At 32.5% G+C, this 26,345-nt stretch overlaps 1 protein-coding gene and 1 pseudogene across 2 annotated transcripts; both read right to left on the bottom strand.

Moving 5' to 3' along the window:
* Positions 1–4,100: 4,100 nt before the first annotated feature.
* On the bottom strand, positions 4,101–10,778 carry LOC136233930 (nonsense-mediated mRNA decay factor SMG7). Of its 2 annotated transcripts, none has more exons than XM_066023663.1 (8): positions 10,559–10,778; positions 9,174–9,230; positions 8,402–9,007; positions 8,192–8,314; positions 7,477–7,712; positions 5,430–7,377; positions 5,192–5,339; positions 4,101–4,735 (listed from the first exon to the last, which is right to left on the bottom strand). In XM_066023663.1, exons 2-6 carry the CDS (start codon positions 9,228–9,230, stop codon positions 5,451–5,453), a joined length of 2,949 nt encoding a protein of 982 aa, XP_065879735.1. In that variant the 5' UTR covers positions 10,559–10,778; the 3' UTR covers positions 4,101–4,735; positions 5,192–5,339; positions 5,430–5,450. The 2 variants fall into 2 exon arrangements, with proteins under 2 accessions (XP_065879735.1, XP_065879734.1); XM_066023662.1 differs by having other exon boundaries at positions 9,174–9,285.
* A 4,646-nt stretch (positions 10,779–15,424) lies between these two features.
* On the bottom strand, positions 15,425–16,286 carry LOC136233593 (UDP-glucuronate 4-epimerase 2-like; annotated as a pseudogene).
* Positions 16,287–26,345: the final 10,059 nt, after the last annotated feature.

Here is a 26,345-nt window from a genome sequence, read left to right on the forward strand (position 1 = left end):
AACTAATTACTAGGGAAAATATTCTCTCACACGCAGGGGGTGCAATCGATTAACTATTGGATTAGGGGCGCACCCGCACCGTAATTTATCCTTGGCTTAATACATCAAAAGCATTTTGAATTTGTCCAAAATGTTTGATTGGCCTCCTAAACTTATATGGTGTCTTATTAGCTCTTAATCTTTCTTAAAGTGTCATTATTGAATCCATAAATTTATGAAAACATCGTAAAAATATACAAAACAGAAAGTTAATTTGTTTTAAAAACTTAGAATCACGAACTAAACCTTTATTTTTGAACTTTTGATTATTTTTAAGATTTAGATAAATTACTATGTATATCACTTTAAACAAGTTAAAGGAGCAAATAGACCACTATAAGCAAGTTCAGGGGGTCAATAGATCACTTTAAATAAATTCAGGTGGTCAATAGGTTATTTTAAGCAAGTTGAATGAACTAATGAAACACTATGTAAGTTCATGAGACCAATCAAACATTTTGGACAATTTCAAGAGGTTTTTGATATATTAAGCCTTTATTCTTTTTTACCTGATGTTTTACGTATTTTTAATAAATAAATAAAAATAAATTTACTTTTATTTACATTAAAAGATAAATTTGATATTAACAGAAACAAATCTATAAAAACAAGGGTAAATTACAAAACTGATTCAATTGATAGACTCGTTTACATATTTAGACATACTGTATTACATTATCTCTTATCAAACTGAACACTTTCAAATTAGACTTTCCTAAAATGTCCTTAGTATATAGTATGACTTAACCAATTTTTTTCCAACTCCACTTTTCATCCTTTGCAATCCAAATTCAATTTCATACATCAATACAAGATCATAAATTTCTTTCAATAGGTTAGTTTTTGGTATTTTAAATTAATTTGATCTTTTATCGAATGATATTTGGAGATTTTATCCAATCCGATATATTTGCAGTTTACCATAACTGCGAAGCAAAATCGTAACTTGGAAAACACATTGAGTAGCGGCTGGAAATGCAGAGGATGGAAAAAATGGGATAGAGTATGATTGAATTCGTAAAAGGGTTTCAATTTCCGGTGGAGATGGAAAAGCTATATGAAGTAACAGCACAGGTGGCGGAACTGACAAAAATTACCCAGAGAATGGAAGAATGATTGGCGCCGTTATAGATGCAGACAAGAGAGATTTTTCATAGGATTGTAAGAAGCAAAACAAAGATGCTTGAAGTGATAGATCATGTTGCCAAAGTTTCTCAACCTATAAGGGTAAATTCCATCATGGTGTACAAACTTTACCCTAAATCACACTTTGGTGTACACACTTCAATTTGTCACACTAATATATACGTACTTAGGGGTGACCTCCCACTATGGTATATGGCCGGTTAAAGTGACCGGTCAACGCTTAGTCAACACGCCACCTCAGCTTTGACCGGTCAAAAAGTAAAAAAAAAAAATCAGTCACTAATATAAATTTACTATTATACCCTCCTCTTCTTTCTTCTTTCTTTCCCTTCCCCCTTCTCCTCTCCCTTTCTCTCACTAACTCTCTCCATCTTATTTTTTGAAATGGCCTATTCCAAGCACATTAACATCTGTATTGTATTAGAAAATGCATGATTAATCATAAAACGCGAGGGTAAATTGAAACATAAGAACAACACCCTACTTCTGCTGCAAATTTAAATCAACAATATTGAAATGGATTAAACGCGACACGATTGGATTGACTGAGGAAAATAAGAGAAGCTCTGGGTCATTCTCAAACACAGCCATGGCTTTTCACCCAGATTGATAAATGCTTCAATTCCACCTCCTTCTTTTGTGTCTATCAAATTCATCACATTGCTCGGCTCAAAAAGAATTGTTGCAACCCACAATGGCTTTCCCCAGCCCAAATCTGATTCGTGGATACCTACACCAGCTAGTACATGAATACATTTCATGTTCAACATTAAAATATTCAGATAGGGGTTTCATGGTTTGTAGAATCAATGGAGCTACATCTTCCTTGTTAGTTATACTAGCACATGAATTTGAGAACTGATTTTTTCCGTTCCTGAATTCCTTCACCAAAAACCCCAATTCTACCTCATTTTCATCCTAGCCGACACTCGAAAGATCCCAGATATATTCCTTTGCTTCTGTCGGATACAGAGGAGAAACCCGAGTACGCAGATTCATGGCGTGATTCATAAAACTTGGCTTTATATTAGAACCACTGACATTAGCATTGGCAGAAATTGCTGATTTATATAGTAACGAAGAGACTACTTCGATTAGCGTAGGATTTTGAACTCGATTGGCCACCAATTCCTTCAGTTTTTCAATCTTTGATCCTTCAAAAACAACCCTCCTTGAACTTTTTGCAGATTTCTTAACAAAAGAAATAAGATAGAAAGAGTTAGTGAGAGGAAGGGAGAGGAGAAGGGGAAGGGAAAGGAAGAAGAAAGATGAAGAGGGTATAATAATAATTTTATATTAGTGGTTGAATTTTTTTTTTTTTTGAATTTTTTACCGGTCAAAGCTGAGGTGGCGTGTTGACTAAGCGTTGACCGGTCATTTTAACCGGCCATATACCATAGTGGGAGGTCATTCCTAAGTACATATATATTAGTGTGACGAATTGAAGTCTCAACACCAAAGTGTGATTTAGAGTAAAGTTTGTACACTATGGATGAAATTTATCCCAACCTATAATATAAACTAACGTGCATGTATTTAGAGAAAGTCTAATTTGAAAGTGCCTACTTTAATAAAAAGTAGTGTAATGGATCTAAATATGTATTATCCTTTTAATCCGGAGTCTATTAATTGTTTTGTATTACCCTAAAAACAATAATAATTAAAAAAATATGGAAATAAATAATCTAACTAATACTTACTTTCAGTAATTTTCACCTGGTCAGTGACTGACCATATGAATTTAGTTAGTCACCATTAGATCTAGACTTATTATAATCATATGGTGGAGATTAAAACAACCATACGGCTCAGATTTACACCTCCAAATCTAACGGTGACTGACCAAATTCACTTAGTTAGTCACTGACCAGGTGAAAATCACCGTACTTACTTATTCCTGATTAAAAGGGACCAGGAAAGGCAATTTCTGACACGAAAACACAATTAACAGAAACAACCCGAATGACACTATACTATTGCCGCGAAAATCATTTTTTTAGCATATAATATATAAACCATATGAAACATATATATGGGATAACACAATTTTAGCACGAAACACAAAATTATCACCCAATAAGACGTGAAACCCCAATACAATATTTCCGCACTTAGGCAGAGAGAAAACTTCTCTCAATCTTTATCCTCATTCCCGCCAAAATATTTATTTATTTTACTAATAATATTTTTCGAGACAATTAATATTTCTAATCTTAACCCTAAAAAAAATTGATTTCCCAACATTTATTTATATAGAAAAATAAATCAAAACTTTAAACTAATAAAAAACTTATACGAATAAAGTGAAAATTCCTAAACTTTTAAAATCTTATTTCATTTAAAAAGGATAATCATCCGATTTCCTAAACTTTTAAAATTTTATTTCATTTAAAAAGGATAATCATCCAATACCACCACCCTATTTTAAAATCTTATTTCATTTAAAAAGGATAATCATCCAATACCACCGCCCTATATCTAAACTTATTAAAATCCTAAAGTAAAATTCAAAGCATCCTAAAATTTAAATTTAACAAGTCTATATCTAACGATAAATGAACAAATTCACTTACTCATTTAGGTGCATATGAAAATTCCTACCAATACCAAAACTATATTTTCCAGATACCAAAACTATTTTCCAGTATTGACTAAAAAATATTTGATTTTTAACCACAAAATACCCAATATTTTCCAGCAAACAATCATTCTAAATTTCCACATGAATTAATTTTATAATAATATTTCTAAATTAGATTACATTTGCAGGATTATATTGTCGGGGTATAATAATTTCCCATCTTTTTTAATCATCATTAACTCTGGAACCGGACAAAGACAAGATTTCTAGTAACAATAATCATGATAACAAAAACTGCAATCACATCAACAAAATTACGAGGAAAAAACAAACATAACACGAAACAATTAAAATTCAACATAGGAAATAATGTATATCCCAGAGCTTATTTTAAAGAAGTCAGAATCTAAATCCCAACTCCAAACAGACACGGACAGACAGACTCAATACTTGAAACCCACTAAAAAGACTTGTTCTGATGTTTACTAACTCAGACAAGCATTATAGCACACATCATTATATGCTAATAACATAAAAGAAAACTATTATTTCAACCATACACATATTAATATATCATGTAATACCAGACACTGTCCCAACTTCTGATGCCAATATCATATCCGCTTCTGACCGACACAGACCCAGACCGACTTCTCCATAAAAACCAACTGAACTGACCAACTATATAAGTTAATAACTTGCCAGTCATTGACAAGCACCAGCAGTTTCTGACAGCCACGGCTAGTATCAAAGTTGAGTATTACGAATGGTATATACTACACCATATCTTTTATTTCTCACCGACTTCTCCCAAATATAAAGAAGCCCAAAACCAACAGTTGCTCGAGAATTAACATATTCTATCTCCAACCCACGTAACCAGATTAAGGCATTTACTTCATAGGAATTTCGCACCAAATAGATGTTTCGACTTGTGTGTTATCCCCTTCCAGGAGAGCTCCGCGAAATCTGCATCGCACGAAAAACACAATCCAGGATAAACAAGTTAGATATCACAGCATATTAAATAAGGTACACTAGCGAATTTACGAGGAAAACTGAAGCGATAATGTGGAGTGGGTAAAAAGTAGGGGTAGCGATTTCTGACACAACACTATTTACAGAGACATGATTGGCACGATTCTCATTTTTCTAGCATTTATACAATGGTAAACATTGTTGTCGTGTGATCGAGAGGTCATGGGTTCGAGTCTTAGGAGCGGCCTCTTGCCAAAAATTGACAGGGGAAGGCTTGCCCCCAATACACCCTTGTGGTGGGAACCCTCCCCGGACCCTTGCTTAGCGGGGAAGCATAGTGCACCGGACCGCCCTTATAACCATATGGAACATATGCATAACATTACATGATTTTGAGAGAGAACACACAATTGTCAACTGTGGTAAAAAGAGTAAAAGAAAACTTACTTGTTCAGTAGCAAGCGCCCGCAAAGAGCCACAGCCACCCATGCTCCAACAAAAACTTAAAATTTTGAAACTTGATAAAGGCTGCAAAGTTGGAGTTACACTTGGTAGCAAGAGGACGCAGTACATTCACCGAAGTCATTCTCGGAACCTAATGACGAAAAAGATGTTATAATAGGGAAAAAGAAAATCAATGTAAGTAATAACAGGATATAGCATGGTGCAGAACATATTATCTTACCATCTATGCTTTCATACTCTCTCACACAATATAACCACCGCCCCAAATTGACTTTCCATGATATTGCTCAGGAATAGGAGTAAACTGCTGATTTCCATTTAAGAGTTGTTGCTGCATCTGCTGCTGCTCTTGCTGCAACCTTATGTGCTCAAGGGCCGGGTAATTCTGCCAGCCTTTCTGTTTTTCAGTCTGGAAAGGCACCGACTGCACCTGTTTTCCAGGAAAAGGAAAGCTAACCGGCCCAGTGAAGCCATTGCTGTTATTAGCATACTGAGGCATAGCTTGAGAGGTGATATTATTGGCACTGTTGATTACAGAGCCCATTGTTGATGATGGTAACTGATAACCATCTAACCAACTATAATCATCTGCCAGCGAATTCTCATTCATCAAATCAGATCCAGGACCGGGTTCATTCACTAGTTTAGGAGGAACATGTGTAAAGCCTGGAGGTGGACCTAGGTGCCTTACAGGTCGGCTAACAGGACTTTTTCTTGAGGCTGCTGGCACAGCTGCTGACGTCATTACCGGATAACTTTCAGGAACAACTCCAGAAGGTGCAATAATATCAACCTTAGATGGAGCTAAAGCTTCAGGAATTTTTGTCTGGTTGTAGAACATAGTTATGGAGTTCATGGTCGCAGGTTGGTGGGTCGGCATAGAGTGTGCAGGAGCATGTGCTATGCCTAAGTCTTTAGGAAGATCATGTTCCATTGCATATCCATTCTCCATGAACCTCACAGCTTTCAAGCTATTTGCAAGTGAAGCAGCTTCTTCCATCAACCATTTTGAGGCATGTGGTTGAATTGGTGGTTGTAGGTGCTGTGGAGCAATAATACCAGAAGACACAGGTTTTTGAGCACCTTCATCAACAATAGGCTGCTGCCTTGTGTCAAGAGGAGCTGAAATAGAGCCACTGTAAAAATTCTTATCACCAGTAGATACTTCTTGATTCAGCTTCATGCCATCATAAGGGGACCAATTAGGGATATCAGTTCGTTTTTCTGTCACTGCAGGCCTGAAAACAATCACTTCATCTTCCTCATCTCCTTCCATGTATGACTGTAAATTAGGCTGCAGAACTCCAATATTCACTGTTTTCTCAGGCTGAATTTCCTGCAGAACATGGTTTGTCTTTGGCAGGCAAGAATCGAAGGTTATGGCATCATCTGAAATTTGAGGCTCCACACCTATAATGAATTTTTTCACCCTCGAATCATAAAATATTGTTTTTTGATCAATCCTAGCTATGTTTGAAAGAGCCTTTCCTGCCGCTAGAATTCTTTTGACACGTGCAACTTTTTCATTGCTGCCATCACTTCCAAAGGAGTGCTTCCTTGAAAAATCTAAAATGGTTTGTGCAGGGAGCAATGGCAAAAATCCTCTCAATTCAAAATCTTCCCACAGTGCAAGCCGGTTTCCAGTTTCCCCTTCTTCATAGCGAGTCATGTTGTAAAAGCATGTATCGTCCTCATTATCATCAAGGGACTTTGACCAAAATGATAAGATCTTGTTCAAGAAGGATGTACAATGGTTCCAAAAACTAAGTCTAACAGCAGCTTGTTTCTCATCTGCATCACTGCCTGATGCAACATCAGGGCAGCAAGCTAACCATTCCATGAAGACTAAGATGCCAGGCAGGAGATAACTTGAAGAAGGGTCACGCAATTGCACAAACCTCTCCAGAATGTGTCCCATTACATCAAAAACAGCAGTAAATGAATTTTGAAGTAGAACAGCACGCTGCACAATTTCTGCATACGTCTGGCCCTCAGCCTCCTTTTTCACATTATGAACTGTGAATACAAGAATGGCTATAAGCCGTACAATGAAAAGAGCATTGTCGACAACATCTGCACCAAAATTTAGCTCTTCTTCTGGCCCAGAAGTAAGAAGATCACAGAATTCGAAGCTGACTGAAGAAAGGACTTCAGCAAATGTCTCCAAGCTGGAAAGATAAGACAACAGTAAGTAAATAGATAAATAGTTAAATACACAAAATCAGCCAAAAGAATATACAAAACCAATGCTGTCTATGACAAAGTACCTGGTGCGAGTGAACAAAATGCCATTGAGACGGACAAAACGGATGCAGAAGGACTTGTAAATATCGTGGATATTGGAAGTCTTTCCATTAACAACATTAGATTCCGAGTTGGAGTCTTTAATTGTTGCAGGTTTTGCTTCCCCTTTCCCTCTTCCCTTGTTGGTCAAGCGAACCGATGAATCTTTGACCACAGAAACTTTGGCCTCTCCAATTAGTTGAGTGTAAATCTGTCGGTTCTGTCATACACAAAAACGCACATGCAAACAAGTTACTAAAGGAATCGTAAGCTACTATAGAAGCATTGCATAATTCGTTATCATCGTTATGGCTTAATATGAACAAGCAGTTCTCAAAGTGAAATCAACCTATTCAATCAATATTTGCCAACTCATTTATTGTACATTTCAATTTAAATACAATGAGGATTGCATTGTGACAAGCTATTAAGTAAAGCAGACTCAAAAAATTAACAAAAATTGACTTCAAAACCAATAACTTCACGTAAGAACTGAGGCATTGGGAATACAGCTCTCAATAGTGACACCTAAACATTATTCTTCCTCCAAAAAAAGATACATAGGCATCCTACATAAACTAGTAGGGGTACATGTTTTACTACTTCATTTCACAGCTAAAGCAATGCAAATAGCATATTTCAAAGAACAATAAGCAAAAAAACTAGAAAATGGATAAACTAACTTTAACAGAAATACACCTTTTCGAAAGCAACGATCAAGTTATCTCTTGCAGTTGTGAAGGGACTATCAGCTGCCAGGCTTCTAAAATACCGGTACACAGCCACCAAATCATCTCCCGAATAAGAAGCCAAAATTGCAAGCTGAGGGAAGCAAAAGACGTGTTAAGATAGTAAAATCAAAGAGCATAAGAAAAAACATAGAAAAATGTAACATTATTAAGTATAAACCTGATGATGTGGGTTCCCATTCGATGGCCAAAGAGAGGCAGCTTGTAGGTAGTAGCTTGAAGCTGCTGCATGCTCACGTGTTTTGGAGTCGCCATCCCCATATATTCCCTTGTACCTTGCAAGGTCACCTAGGTATATTAAACACCGATGACAAGATATCAAACCTTTCTTCATATCTGCAGATTTTTTGCCATCTTTTTCCAAGACAACTCGATTATCTGAATCCTCAGAGAAGTATCCCAGAGGAAGCCCATACTTGGATCTAATTTTCAGGATCAAATCGTGATAAAATCCAGTTGCTTCAGAAAGAAATGTTTTGAATTGCAGCCTTATTTTTGCAATACGATCAGGCCGCACAGGAACTTTTGCACCCTGAGATGTATTTGAGCCAGTAGAAGCTAAAGCAGCAGTGAAATGTGCTCTTAGTTCTTCAATACGTCTGTAGTGCAACTGCCATAAAGTATATTCTATATTGTGCTGCTCAGAGAAACCATAATCTTCAAGAACTATAGCTTCATAATTCTCACGAATCTGTTGCCAGGCATTAGGATCTGATGGAATTCTTGCCTGAGCTGACTTGCGACGCTTATTCTCCAGCTCAATATTCTGTAGAAAGAAAAAATGAATATGTTGGACCATGACTGGCAAACAAATCTTCAATGAATAAAAACATTGCGAACTGCATAATATTGCGATTTCATGAGCCTGAGCGTGCAAGTATGTGTGGGAGAGAGGGGTGGAAATAAAAAAAGTGAAGTCCGCAAGTAAATACCTTTTCATAAAGGCGTTGTGCACGCTCCCGCGATGAAGGAGCTGACATTTTATCCATCTGCACAATCATCATCCATCAAATATATTTGACTATACTTTCAAATCACATTCACCTGCATGAAGCCAGAATATCACTAACAGCTTATATAGACACGCAGGATTCTGCACAAATTGAAATAATGGATTTACAGTTATCAAGAACCCATACATACAAACCTCAATTGCAAAGGTATTAAAAGGGTTTCATGTTAAAAACTCCACTTAACCATGATAACAGTCAAAACATCACCAGCACAAAATATAGGTCAAATTTATCTTGACAACACAGCTAGGAATACATAGACCTCAATCTATATACTTAGTTAACAAGCCATATCCTAACACAAATGGTCTTACTTCACTTGTGAATATCAAAATCATAAATCCTGGCACCAACTTATGGTACAAGTACAACTGCATTAGAAGGTACCTAAAATAAAATATCTTTTAAATACCATTAAATTCAAGTTTCCTCATATATATCCCATACTTCCCTTACAACATAATCCAAAGCGCAACTTAAACCCATGAAATTCATTTTGGCATGCTGGTGTTGCATATACATACCCACTCAGGCAATACAATTTTTCAAAATTCAACATCACTCAATTCCTCCATGTAATTGTTAACAAAATACCGATTCTCCGCTCCAAAACAATAAATAAGCAAAAATAGAGGCAGGAACTGAAGTCGATGCATGTCAAATTCCAAAAAAAGGGCCTTGTACGTAATAAATTCTCTAGTTTCAATTCAATCTAAAATCAATTAAAAACAATAGGAAAGGCAAAGAGAAATTAAACCATTAAAATATCTATCATATAATCAACCATCTTCCAAAAATATGAAAGTATCATACAGATGAAAACCCCAAATTCTATCAAACGACATAAACTCAAAAGCAATAACACTAATCTGATCATGTATATACTAGGGTTCTCAAATAATCAATCAAAAGACATAACTCACGATTCCAAATAAATTAAGAGCAACAATAACCTCCACGATAGATTCCAAGGCAAAACCCCAAGTCAACAGCTCGATTTGTACCAAATTTCAATTAGAAAGTCAAAATAACAAGACACGATTCCGGCTTTGTTTCCTTCTATAGATTCAACCAAAGAATCAATTTCCCAGAAAACATAATACCAGAAAATTATAAACAACCCTAATGTTCCCAAACTAAAAACGATAGGAAAACTAAATCCGATCCGGTGATATCACATCAAAAAATTTCGAATAAATTAATTATACCACAAGGAAAAGGAATCATGTATCCGGAGGATAAACACAAAAGGAAACAGATGAACAAATAAAATTAGAAATAAAAAAAAAACGCAGAAGGCTTACCTGTCGAAAACAGATCTAGAGCGATTGGTTTCTCGGATCAATGCATCGGGGCGTGAATTAGCGAAGATTGAGAGGAAGAATGAGATTGATTTCGGTTTTAGGGTTTGTATCTTTGGTAGAGAGAGAGAGAGAGAGAGAGAGAGAGACGGAGAGAGAGATGGGCTTTTGGTCCAATGAAGGGGGATGAGGCTACAAATTCAATGCCTTTTCCTCTCTTTCATCTTTCCTTCATCTTCTCAGGCGGCAATTCTTCTTCTTAAAACGACACCGCTTTATCTCCTAATATAGTAAACTCCAGCGGATTTTATTTTTCTCTTTTTACTTTTCGTCTTAATCTTTAAAGGTTGTTAATATTTGTTTAATTTTTGCTTTACCTATTACAATCATGATACCTGAACTTTTCCTATTTTACCCTTTAATACCTAAACTTCATTTTCGCATAAAAAAACTATAGGGGTGTTTGGTTGCTCCTTTTCATGCTCCTGTTTGCATTTTCACTTCAAAATGAGAGTTTTAGGTGTTTGGTTAGTGACCTCATGTTTGCCTTTTACATCTGGAAAAGCAGCAGTAGGTGTTTGGTTAGTGACCTCTTGTTTGCCTTTTACATCCGAAAAGCAGTCTTTTACAAAAGCAGAGAATCTCTGCTTTTTGAAAAATCAGTTTTTTCCAACAGCAACTGCAAACAGCAAACCGTAACATCAAGCAGCAAACAGTAGGTAAAACAAATAGGCCCTATATGAACTTAAGTTGATAGCACAATGTAGTACCTATCATCGGTTAACCATTAAAAATATAGATAAAATATAATCATGGTACCTAAACTTTACATTCTTTCACATTTTGATACTCAAACTTCATTTTTGCACAAGAAAATATGATCGTGATGGGTCATGTTCTAATATCGGAAGAAATTATTTTAGAAAGAGAAGAGTAACAAATGAAAAAGAAATAATGGGAAGATTGGAGATGAAACTGAAGAGCTAAATTGTCTTTACAATTTAAGTGGGTCCCACATTTAAGTAAAAGGTTTATCAAACTATGTCTTTTGTGCAAAAATAAAGTTTTGGTACTGGAGTATGAAAGAAGTTAAAGTTCAAATACCATTGTTGTAATTTATTCATATTTTTAATGGTTAACCGGTTGTAGCATGTCAATAAATACTATATTGTCTTGTCATCTTAAGTTCGGATATTTTTTTATGACAAAATAAAATATAGATACCAAAGTATGAAAGTGGATAAAATTCAAATACGATGATTATAATTTACCCATTTACCTATTAAGAAAAAAACTTCTTAAAATGAAATTACCAACTTTATCATAATTCGGTTACACTAGCAATGAAAAAATCAATTTTGTTGCTCACTATTAGATCTGACTTATCATAATTTTATGGTAGATATTAGAATTATTCTAAGATTGAGATCTAATAAGACTGTATACTTTAATCTGGATCAAAAAGAGAGGCGACGGTGTGGTGTGCATTGAGGAAGATGCTCAAATAGTAATTTATGCCTTACAAAAGGAAAGGGAAGAAGATTATTCTAGTCTAGGCCTTATTCCAGATGACTGTCATTCTATTGCAACCATGGTTCCTGAATTATCTTTCAATTTTGTTCGGAGATCGGCAACCCAGGTAGCTGATGTTTTGGCTAGATTAGGATTGCATTCTCAATTTCTGTCTGTAACTAGTTTTATCCCTCCTTCTATTGCAAGCCTTTTGGCTGAGGATTACCATTTATTATTCATTCAGAAAAAAAAAAAGATCTAATAAGTTTGTATCTAAAAATGACTATTAAATTCATTTGATCATTTAGAACACATGTGAACACCACTTCCAATTTTAGTATAAACTTAAAAATTTATAAAATAAATGATAATACATTTAGAACATGTGTGAACACAACTGCTAATTTTAGTTATAAACGTAAAAATTTATCAAAAAAATATAAAATAAATGATAATACATTTGTGTAATCGATTTAATTTAAACATAATGCTAGGATAAGGTAAAAACTTAGATTTATTATTATTGGTGACAATGGATTTAGCTTACACGTATAAAAAAGTGTAATCTTAAGTTTAATATTTATCAAACAGTATAATTTCAAGAGCCATTGACGGATGATGAGTTTTTTCATGTGCAATTTCATATTCTTACCACCATTTATATTCTAGTCACCCTGAAATTGCATATTTTATATTAATGGAAAAAAACTCATATTATATTAACCATGTTTGAAATTGTACCGTCTGTTAAATATTAAATTTAAAATTTATTTCGTATGTGGGTAATAAATTTGTTAACCCTCAATAACCATATAGCCAAATTTGCAACTTATCTGGAGAATATTAGCACACTAACTAAGATTGGCTTGAGTAATAAGAGCTTTTAGTCAATTGAGTTAAGTTTTGAGTTCAATGTATAATGTGCTGAAAAAAAGTTTTAAATTGAAGAACCACCTAAAAGTGTCTTATCAATCTCAAATCAATGTAATGGAACAGTGACGAAGACAAGACTGATATGTTGGGGAACACTTTTATACACACACAGGGCCGGCTCGGGACTACTTGAGGCCCTAGGCGAAATATAAAATATGGGCCCTTATATACAAGCAAAACTATAAAAATAACAAACAAAATATGGAAACTATAAAAAATATAGCAAAGTCACCTAAAGAAACATCAAAGGAAGTATTAAATGGGGAACAATAATTTTATGCCTGATAAGATGAATCAGTGAACAAAAATCAATCCAAATTAGAATAGTTGAGCAAAATTGTAAGTGAGTATGAAGAAGAACTTGTAGAGAACCAGATTAGAATAATTATAGTTGAGCACAATTGTAAGTGAATATAAAGAAGAACTTGTAGTAGAGAAATTTAATTGTAAAGAACTCAATTTATAAGGACTGATCTTGTCTTTTCAAGTTTTTGAATGTTAGAAAACTGATACAATTAAATCTGTTTTTTTTTCCAAGTCTCTGATCAAACACAAAAAGAGGAGATAATGATCTACTTACTAGCATTTAGTCAATTGAGTGAGGCCTCTTTTATCCTTGCAAAAATAAAATATGGCAATATTTTGTATTTTCCAATCTCCACATCAAATGAAACTGACAATTTTTTTTTACTTAAAATCTTATATATATAGCAAATTTATCCCACTCTTTTTTTTTACCAATTAACCAAACTAACCTATATATTACTATAATAATATATGTGGGGTCTTCCATCAAAAAAAAAATATGTGGGGCCCTAATTTTTAGGGGACCCTAGGCAATTGCCTAGGTTGCCTAGAAGCTCAGCGGACCCTGTACACACACACATAAAAAAAAATCCATGTAATCTTACACCTCAACACTAATCTTTTGGAAATCGATGGCTGGAATCAACTCTGATAGGAGTAATTCCGGCATCTGGGCAGGGGGCAGGGCCCCTCCATACCCCCTTTTGTCTCCACCCCTGAGTGGAATCCATAAATATACATATATATATAAAGAACATCTATCACAAATTTATTTTTTGAACAAGTGTGGACATTGTCTCTAGCAAAGTTCCATTTTCTAACTTTCAAATTTGATACTTATAAAAAAAACACCATGATCATACTATAAACACGCATTTAAGAGAAATGATTAATATGATTGAACTTAGTGATGTAGGTCATAAAATGATTGAAGATCATAAGGTTCAAGTTGTTATTCACTCTTTGTCAAATAGATTGAAACATATGAAGATGCACCTAATCTACGTTGAAGGTATATGTTAGTTACCTAGAGTTGTAAGAAGATCACCTCGCATCAATTAAGATTAATATTGAGGCATGTTTCGTTAGGACACATCAAATGGAATGAGTTCCAACAGCAATGCTAAAAAATGTAAATATTTCATCGTTCATGGTAAATAATAGGCACAAGAGCCTATAAAAACCTAAAGTTTGAACCCAAAAAAAGGAATGTGGTCTAAAAATGGACGAAAAGTGCACATTTTATTAATGAAGTGTTTCAATTATCACCAAAAAAGGCATTATGTACATAAATGCATTAACCTTTCCAAAATAGACTCTATTTACTAGTAGTGAATTGCATATAAACATAGTTTTGTTCTTTTAACAAAATGCAATCCTTCATGTGTTATTAATTGAAGTGCAATTGACCATGTGATGAATGATCACGATGCTTTCATCAATTCCCGATGAAATCCAATTAGAAATATAAATATATGTGTGTGTAGAGGTTACACTTTTCTTCTATATGATGTCCTTTGTGCTCTTAATATTCGGAGGAATTCACTTTTTGTTTTCAATTTTGTTTAATTTGGGATTCAATTGGTATTTTTGTGATAACATTATACAGTTGTGTTTGGTTGGATCTTTTATATAGAAATTGATAGGTTTTGGCTAGTTTAATTATAATATATGTTGATTTGTGCAATTTTTACGATAATAGTTGTCTTTTTCTCAATATTAACTCTAGTAATTCACATGGAACAACTTGTAGGTTTTGTTAGGCAACAAACACAAATTTTGGAAATTCATTAGATTAGTGGAAAAAGTACAAAAATAAACCTTGTGGTTACACATATTTTTTATCGCACCCTTGTGGTTTAAAAATTTACAAAATGGTACATTGAGATTCATTCCGTTAGCAAATACATACCAAATTGACTAATTGTGTTTAAAGTCAAAGGAAAAAGAGTTAATTTGGTCCTTATATTTATTTATTTTATAAATTAACATCACTTATTATCTAATTATCACGAACAAACCCCAAAATAAAAAATAAAAAACAATTACACTATCTTTTCCATCTCTCTTTAATTTTTTATTTTTATTTTCTTGTTTCTCTCTCTTCACTAAAAAAAATCAATTACACGGCTTCCTTTTTAAAATAGCTTTGGTGAAAAAGAAATAAGCCATATCTGGTTTTCCCCAAGGACCATAAACAGTGAAAAACCTCAAACTAGTAACTGATAAACCATAGATATGATTATAAGTGTGAGCAATTTCTTCACCTGCCTGCTTCGTAGTAGCATAGAGACTCGATGGTTATCTATTCAATGTTTCTCCGAGAAAGGAACTTTAGTGTTAAGTCCATAGACAGAGCTTGAAGATGCCCAGACAATTGAAAAAGTTGTTTCAACAGAGCAGAATCATTAATATCCCCTCCATAATAAAAACGTCGGCGCATTCTAATAAAGAGCGTCGGGCTTGTTTTAGAGATGGATCGTAATAGGAATTGAAGTTGTCAAGTCCTACAACACCGTCTCCACGGCAGCGCAATGCGGTGTTGACATGTGTGCCGACAAATCCATCTGTTCTGGTAACTAGAACACGCATACCACCTGCTCGAGACCTGGGCTGACCAGATTTGACTACTTGATTCTCCCAATTGGCACCACCTAACGTGTCACGTCCGTGCCTAAATTTCTAGAATTTATACCTTGATAGTAATATGTTTCAATTGTAATATAATGGCGTTGGATAATTTAGAGACTCTTAAGTATTGATTATGATCTTTCTATTTCACGCCCGATGCCGATTGAGGTCGTTTAGGGTCGGGTGTGACATAACGCGTGACGGTGGTCGGGATCGGAGGAGTAAGGAGAATTAATGGAGTGGAAGAAGAAGAAGAGAACGATAAGACCAAGGAAATGCAGTTCCAAAAAATTGACTTTGTGATAGAAAAATGATAACGAAATCGATTGATGTAAAAGGGTTTATCCATGGCGAAACGAAAATCTAAGAATGAAAATGGGAAAGGGAAGTTATAACGGGGTAGGAGAGAGAAGAGAGATACAGAAAAAAAAAAATTAAAGAGGGTTGGAGGTAGGGATGGCAATGGATAGTGTACCCGCGGGTACCCGGCACTACCCGACCCTAATAGGACTACCCGTACCCTGTATAAAAGGGTATGGGACGGGTATGGGATCAAAATCATTACCCGTTAGGGTAATAGGACGGGTATGGGAATACCCCCTAGGGTACCCGGTACCCGTCATAAAAAATTATATTAATAAATATCATTATTTTTTAGATGTAAATCGTGAAATTTAAACCCCAACCATTTATTTTTCAACAATTGAGTGACACCACTAAACTACTTTATTCTTATTAATTAAGGTTCAATTTGTTCAATTTTTAGAGTTGGTGATTTATTAAATTTATAGTTTGTTAAATTTGTAATATTTTTTTTATGTATTGATTCTTAACGGTTAAGGGTACCCGCGAATTAAATGGGAAGGGTATGGGATGCAAAAAGTCTATCTATTAGGGTAATGGGACGGGTACGGGTAATTAAAAAATAAAAGGGTAATGGTTTGGGAATGGCATTACCCGCGGGTACCCTACCCGTTGCCATCCCTAGTTGGAGGAGATAGTTTAATTGATTTTTATTTTTTCTTTTGGGGTTTGTATGTGATAATTAGATAATAAATGTGGCTAATTTATAAAATAAATAAATATAAGGACTAAATTAACTCTTTTTTCTTTGACTTTTAACACTGTTAGTTAATATGGTATGTGTTTGCTAACGGAATGAACTTCAATGTATCATTTTGTAAACTTTTAAACAACAAGGGTGCCGATCAAAATAGATGTAACCATAAGGTTTATTTTTGTACTTTTTCCTAGATTAATTTATGGCATGAAACCATCTCGAGATAATGATAACTTCGATTCCATAATATGACAACTTTGAATAGTTTCAATATGGTTAAAGAATATCGTTATGTATATATTAAAAGCTTTAGAAGTAAAATTGGCATGTTGTTGTTATATGTTGATTTCATAAAAACAACATGCCAATTTTACTTCTAAAGCTTTTAATATATACATAACGATATAACAACAACATGCCAATTTTACTTCTAAAGCTTTAGAAGTAAAACATAACGTATGTTCTAAAGTTTATATTTTGTGTTCCAAAAATTAAGTATAATGTTCCAAAAAATTAGTAGATATCTCGATCGTTTTTTCTTTGTTCTATAATATAATTTATAACTCATGTTCGAAAAAACATAACACATGTTCTAAAAAACATAACACATGTTCTAAAAAACATAACGTATGTTCTAAAAAATATGTCGTACGTTCTAAACTTCATAGTTCGTGTTTTAAAAGTTAACATATATGTTCTAAAGTTTGTTTTAAAAAAATATACAGTTTCTGTTCCAAAAATTAAGTATAATGTTCTAAAAAAAATCGGTAAATATCTGAATCGTTTTTTCATTTGTTCTATAATATAATTTATAACTCATGTTCGAAAAAACATAACGCATGTTCTAAAAAAACATAATGTATGTTCTAAAAAATATGTCGTTCGTTCTAAACTTCATAGTTCGTGTTTTAAAAGTTAAAATATATGTTCTAACGTTTGTTTTAAAAAATATATAGTTTGTGTTCCAAAAATTAAGTATAATGTTCTAAAAAAATCAGTAGATATCTGGATCGTTTTTTCATTTGTTCTATAATATAATTTATAACTCATGTTCGAAAAAACATAACGCATGTTCTAAAAAAATATAACGTATGTTCTAAAAAATATGTCGTACGTTCTAAACTTCATAGTTCGTGTTTTAAAAGTTAAAATATATGTTCTAACGTATGTTTTAAAAAATATATTTTCTTATATAACATAAATTACAAAAATATAAAGGAATAAAATAAATAAGAAAATAGAGCATATTCTTGGATTTTTTTCTATTAGTAATTCATTATTATATGCATTTTTTTTCTATTAATAATTCATATTATGCAAATTTATTTTTTTCCTATTAATAATTCATTATTTTGCATATTTAATCGATATTAATAAGTGAATGCGTCAAATATTAAACAATAGAAGCTAAAAGGCACTGGTATATTAAACAGCGCGTGACAATATACATAAGGAAAGCAAATGGCTTAGTGGTAAGCAATGTGAAGTGTAGTTGAGGAGTGCCAGGTTTGAATCCCCTATGCAGCAGCATTTTTTTAAATTTCTCTACTCAAAACTACGTAGTTTGATTAGAAGACGTCTTCTTTTAAGTAATTTTGTATCCGTCCAATCAATGTTATATGCATTAAATCTTAATAAATGATTATTCATTGGAAACACAAAAAGCTTGACATTGAGAATGTATAAAATTATTTATGATAACCAAATACAACATTAATGATGTTCTAATTAATGGTGTTGTCCCCCTATTTATTACTTTAGAATTGTAAGCTCAATTTATAAATTTCTAGGATTGTAAGCTCAATTTATAAATTTCTAGGATTGTAAGCTCAATTTATAAATTCTTAGGATTCCAAGATCAATTTGTAAATCCTTATTTTTTTTATTTCTTTAAGCATTCATTTATTATAAACAATTATTAAACTTACAATCTCTATAATTCATATATTCTAATGTCACACTAATGACAATAATAAACGTCTAATGTCATCCATTTAGTTGTCGTATTAAATACTATTCCCTTCATGCAATTGATTTATATCCTCACACAAACGTAATGTAACGTAACATAAATATCACTGAACATAAAACTTTACGGAACTCAAACATCACTGAACAAAAACATTACTAAACTGAAACATCACTGAACTGAAATATTTTAAATTGAAACATCACTCAACTGAAACATCACTGAACTGAAACATCACCGAACTGAAACATTACTGAACTGAAACATTACTAAACTGAAATATTACTGAACTAAAACATCACTGAACTGAAACATCACTGAACTAAAATATTACTGAACTAAAACATCACGAAACTGAAACATCACTGAGCTGAAATATTACTGAACTCAAACATTACTGAACTGAAATGTTACAAAACTAAAACATTACTGAACTGAAATATCATTCAATTGAAACATTACTGAACTGAAATATTACTAAACTGAAACATTACTAAACTAAAACATTACTGAACTGAAACACCACTAAACTAAAACACCACTGAACTGAAATATTACTAAACTGAAACATTACTAAACTAAAACATTACTGAACTGAAACACCACTAAACTAAAACACCACTGAACTAAAATATTACTAAACTGAAATATTACTGAACTAAATGTCATTAAAATGAGATATTACTAAATTGAATATCACTGAACCGAAAATCACTCAACTGAAACGTTATTGAACTGAAATATTAATGAACCGAAACATCACTGAACTAAAATACTACTAAGCTGAAACATTACGCAACTGAAATGTTACTCAACTGAAACCTCACTAAACTGAAACATTATCGAATTGAAACATTACTAAATAGAAACATTACTGAACTGAAATATTATTGAACTAAAACATCATTGAACTGAAATATTACTAAACTGAAACATCACTAAACTGAAACATCACTGAACTGAAACATCACGGAACTGAAATATTACTAAACTGAAATATTACTGAACTGAAACACCACTGAACTAAAATATTACTAAATTGAATATCACTGAACCAAAACATCACTGAACCGAAACATCACTGAACTAAAACATCACTAAACTAAAACAACACTTAACTGGAATATTACTAAACTGAGACTTTACTCAACTGAAACATTACCGAACTGAAACATCATTAAACTGAAATATTACCGAATTGAAACATTACTAAGCTGAAACATTGCTGAACTGAAATATTACTGAACTAAAATATTACTAAATTCAAACATCATTAAACTGAAACGCCACTTAACTGAAACTTTACTAAACTAAAAGATTACTAAACTGAAAAATTACTGAACTGAAACATCACTGAACTGAAACATTACTGAACTGAAATATTACTGAACTAAAAGATCACTGAATTGAAATATTACTGAACTGAAACATCATTGAACTGAAACTTCACTAAACTGAAATATTACTAAACTGAAACATCACTGAACTGAAACATTACTGAACTCAAAGATTACTAAACTAAAACATTACTAAACTAAAATATTATTAAACTGAAATATTACTAAACTGAAATATTACTAGCTTCAAATATAACTGAACTCAAACATCAGTCCACTGAAACATTACTGAACTGAAACATTACTAAACTGAAACATTACTGAGCTGAAATATCACTGAACTGAAATATTACTGAACTAAAACATCATTGAACTGAAATATTACTAAACTGAAATATTAATGAACTAAAACATCACTGAACTGAAATATTACTAAACTGAAACATCACTAAACTGAAACATTACTGAACTAAAAGAGTACTAAACTGAAACATTACTGAACTGAAACATTACTAAACTCAAATATTACTGAACTCAAATATAACTGAACTCAAACATCACTCAACTGAAACATTACTAAACTGAAATGTCATTCAACTAAAACATTGTTGAACTGAATGTTACTGAACTGAAACATCACTGAACTGAAATATTACTAAACTGAAACATTAATAAACTAAAACATCACTGAACTGAAATATTATTAAACTGAATATCATTGAATCAAAACATCATTGCACTGAAATATCACTGAATTGAAACATCACTGAACCGAAACATCACTGAACTGAAACATCACTTAACTGAAACATCACTGAACTGAAATATTACTAAACTGAAACCTTACTCAACCAAAACATTACTGAACTAAAACATCATTGAACTGAAACATCACTCAACTGAAACATCACTGAACCGAAACATCACTTAACTGAAACATCACTGAACTGAAATATTACTAAACTGAAACCTTACTAAACTAAAACATCACTGAACTGAAACATTACCGAATTGAAAACATTACTAAGCTGAAACATTACTAAACTAAAATATTATTGAACTAAAACATTACTTAAATGAAATATTACTAAACTGAAACATCACTAAACTAAAACATCTCTCAGTCGAAACATCACTGAACCGAAACATCACTCAATTGAAACATTACTGAACTAAAACATCATTGAACTAAAACATTACTGAAATTAAAGATTACTAAAATCAAAGATTACTGAACTGAAACATTACTGAACTGAAAAATTACTAAATTGAAACATTAATAACCTGAAACATTACTGAACTCAAACATTACTAAACTGAAATATTACTGAACTTAAACATTACCAAACTAAAACATTAGTGAACTTAACCATTACTAAACTGAAATATTACTGAACCGAAACATTACTAAATTAGAACCTTAATTAACTATAATATTACTGAACTACAATATTACTGAACTAAAACATCACTGACTGAAACATTACTGAACTAAAACATCACTGAACTGAAATATTACTGAACTAAAACATCACTAAACTGAAACATCACTGAACTGAAACATCACGGAACTGAAATATTACTGAACTATAACATCATTGAACTAAAACATTACCGAAATCAAAGATTACTGAACTCAAACATTACTGAACTAAAACATCAATGAACTCAAACATTACTGAACTCAAACATTATTGAATTGAAACATTACTAAACTGAAACATTACGTAGAGTAATGTAACATAACGTAATGTAATGTAATGTAATGTGGCGTGACGTGACGTAAGTCAACGTAACATAATGTAATGTGGCATCATGTAAGTTAATGTAACGTAACGTAATGTAATATGGCGTAACGTAACATCATGTGGCATAACGTAATGTAACATAACATAATGATTATAATCTCAATTTATAGATCCTTATGATTGTAAGCTCAATCTATAAATCCTCAGGATTATAAGCTCAATTTAAAATCTTTAGTTTTTTTTTGTTTTTTTAAACTTTCATTTATTTATAAACTGTCATTGAGCTTACGATCCCCAACCGAACGTAACGTAACGTAACGTAGTGATTATAATCTCAATTTATAGATCCTTAAGATTGTAAGCTCAATCTATAAATTCTCAGAATTGTAAGCTCAATTTAAAATCCTTAGCTTTTTTTTATTTTTTTAAGCTTTCATTTATTACTGAACTCAAACATTACTAAACTGAAACATTACTGAACTGAAATATCCATGAATTGAAACATTACTGAACTGAAACATTACTAAACTGAAACATTACTAAACTAAAAATCACTTAACTCAAACATCACTGAACTGAAACATCACTGAACTGAAATATTACTAAACTAAAACATTACTAAACCGAAACATCACTGAACTGAAATATTACGAAACTAAAAATAACTCAACCAAAACATCACGGAACCGAAACATCACAGAACTGAAGCATCACTGAATCGAAACATCATAGAACTGAAGCATCAGTGAATCGAAACATCACTGAACTGAAACATCACTTAACGGAAACATCACTGAACTGAAATATGACTAAACTGAAACTTTACTCAACTAACATATTACCGAACTGAAACAATACTAAACTGAAATATTATTAAACTGAAACATTACTAAACTAAAATATTACTGAACTAAAACATTGCTGAACTAAAACATTATTGAAATAAAACATTACTAAACTTAAACATTACTAAACTAAAACATCACTGAACTGAAATATTACTAAACTGAAACATCACTGAACTCAAACATTACTAAACTTAAACATTACTGAACTGAAACATCACTGAATCGAAACATCACTAAACTTAAATATCACTAAATTGAAATATCACTTAACTGAAACATCACTTAACTGAAACATCACTGAACTAAAACATCACTAAACTGAAATATTACTGCACTCACACATCACCGAACTCAAACATTACTGAGCTCAAACATCATTAAACTGAAACATTACTGAAGTAAAACATTACTGAACTAAAATATTGCTGAACTGAAACATCATTGAACTGAAATATTACTGAACTAAAATATCACTCAACTGAAAACATCACTGAACTGAAACATTACTGAACTGAAACATTATTGAATTGAAACATTACTAAACTGAAACATTACTGAACTTAAAAATTTATGAACTGAAACATTACTGCACTTAAACATCACTCAACCAAAACATCACTAAATTGAATTATTACTGAACTGAAACATCACTAAATTGAAATATCACTCAACTGAAACATCTCTAAACCGAAATATTACTGAACTGAAACATCACTGAAGTGAAATATTACTGAACTCAAACATCACTCAACTCAAACATTACTAAACTAAAACATTACTAAACTAAAACATCGATGAACTGAAATATGACTAAACTGAAATATTACTAAACTAAAACATTACTAAACTGAAATATTATTGAACTGAAATATCAGTCAACTGAAATATTACTGAACTGAAACAACAATCAACTGAAACATCACTGAACAGAAACATCACTAACTGAAATATTACTGAACTGAAACATCACTAAACTCAAACATTACTAAACTGAAACATTACTAAATTGAAACATCACTAAACTCAAACATTACTAAACTGAAACATTACTGAACTGAAACATGACTAGACTGAAATATTACTAAACTGGAACATTACTGATCTGAAACATCACTGAACTCAAACATTACTAAACTGAAACATTACTTAACTGAAATATCACTGAACTGAAATATTACTGAACTGAAGCATCACTCAGCTGAAACATCAATCAACTGAAATCTTACTGAACTGAAACATCCCTGAACTGAAACATCACTCAACTGAAACATCCCACAACTGAAACATCTTTAAACTGAAATATTACTGAAGTGAAACATTACTGAACTAAAACATCACTGAACTAAAACATTACTGAATTGCAACATTATTAAACTAAAACATTACTAAACTAAAACATCTTTGAACTAAAATATGACTGAACTGAAACATTACTAAACTTAACCATTAGTGAACTGAAATATTACTGAACTAAAACATCACTGGACTGAAATATAAGTGAACTGAAACAACACTCAACTGAAACATCACTGAACTGAAATATTACTTAACCGAAACATCACTGAACTCAAACACCATTGAACTCAAACATTACTAAACTGAAACATCACTCAACTGAAAACATCACTAAACTGGAACATTACTAAAATGAAACATCACTGAACAAAAACATCACTGAACTGAAACATCACTGAACTCAAACATTACTAAACTGAAATATTATTTAACTAAAACATCAATCAACTGAAATATTATTAAACTGAAATATTACTAAACTGAAACATCACTTAACTAAAACATAACTGAACTGGAATATTACTAAACTGAAACATCACTCAACTGAAACATCACTAAACTAAAATATTACTGAACTTAAACATCAGTGAACTGCAACATCACTAAACTGAAACAATACTCAACTGAAACATCACTGAACTCAAACATTACTAAACTGAAATATCACTCAACTGAAACATTACTAAACTGAAATATTACTAACCTGAAACATCACTGAACTAAAACATTACTAAACTGAAATATTACTGAACTAAAACATTACTGAACTTAAATATCACTGTGCTGAAATATTACTGAACTAAAACATCACTCAACTGAAGCATCACTAAACTAAACTATTATTGATCTGGAAAATCATTGAACTGAAACATCACTGAACTAAAACATTGTTGTCGCCTGTTTGCATAGTAAAATCGAGTCATAATTTGGTCCATTTTGTTGTTTTTAATATCATTTTAGTGTTAAAATTCATTTTAATTCACAATTTCACACACCGTCACGTAATTTTAATATTATTCACGAGTTTTTAATTAATTTTTACACCCTCACACACCCTCACGAGATTGACAATTTACCCAAGTGAGTTACAGGGAAAGAACAAGGGAACGTTACGTGAAAAGACAACAAAATGGTGGGTTTTGGACAATCAGGGCCTAATGCACCAGATTCGCAAAAAAAAGCGTTGCAACATGCTGAGGAGAAGATGCTGAATTATACTCAGAGGCAGGTCTTGGTGAGACACACTTAGGTTTCGGCGAGACCTGATTCCTCCCGTAACTTGCACCGGGCGGCTCTTCTTCTTAATGCAAGCCCATACCCCTCTTTCATTTGATTTCTCAAGGCCATTAAATGCATTATTTTAGTAATTTAGAGGCTTTCAATCATCAAAATCAGAATTCTACTTGATTGGAGCAATATTTGGCCTATAAATGGAAGAGATTTGTAGAAGAAAGTTACACCTTTTTGCATCCTTATGCATAGAAACTCCATTATTGTTGTAGCTAAGCTTTGGGCATTTGTCATTACTCTTGTTTTAGTTGATTTTTGTAGTTCTTAAAGTACAATTTCTTGTTTCAAAGTCATTTCCTTTTAGTTTTGTAAGTTGATTTCATATTAATCAAAAGTTTGTTCATCTTTCATTGCTTTATCTTCTACTTTCAATGAGTTTCACTTCATTTCACTTTATTTCAAGTTTCATTCCCCCAATGACCATGAACTAATTCTTCCCTAATAGGGATGAGGGGAATCTTTCTAATGTTTTGAGTCAAGTTAGAAGTCGATTAGATAAACACTCGGAAAGAATTCGATCTATATTTCAGTTAATCGCTTTTTACTCACCATAGTAACAAGAGGTTAACGGAAAACTACATTCTTAGACTCGAGAGCAAATCGATGTGGTTTCTAGCATTACATTGCTAGGATTTCACATATATCTATACTTTTACCTATTTAGTTTCTTTTATTTTCACTTTGGTTTTCTTTTGACCTCCCCGACTGAGATGGTGTTTCCTATCTTTTCCTCTTTTTACTCCCGTTTTGCGCTTTTTGGAATTTTAGCTTAAACTTCGTAGGGCGGGGGGTAAAAGATAGGAAATGGAGGAAACAATAAAATGTGTGTAGTTGTTTCTAGTTTGTTTGTGATTTCTTTC

Source organism: Euphorbia lathyris, chromosome 6, assembly GCF_963576675.1.
Source record: "Euphorbia lathyris chromosome 6, ddEupLath1.1, whole genome shotgun sequence".
In the NCBI taxonomy this organism is placed as follows: domain Eukaryota; kingdom Viridiplantae; phylum Streptophyta; class Magnoliopsida; order Malpighiales; family Euphorbiaceae; genus Euphorbia; species Euphorbia lathyris.

Coding starts and splice junctions, on each gene's coding strand:
- LOC136233930 (XM_066023662.1), bottom strand. CDS start 9,245: ATGATGATTGTGCAGATGGATAAAATGTCAGCTCCTTCATCGCGGGAG. Junction 7,713..8,191: donor TGATCGTTGCTTTCGAAAAG/GTGTATTTCTGT, acceptor TGTGTATGACAG/AACCGACAGATTTACACTCA. Junction 7,378..7,476: donor ATTTTGTTCACTCGCACCAG/GTACTTTGTCAT, acceptor TTATCTTTCCAG/CTTGGAGACATTTGCTGAAG.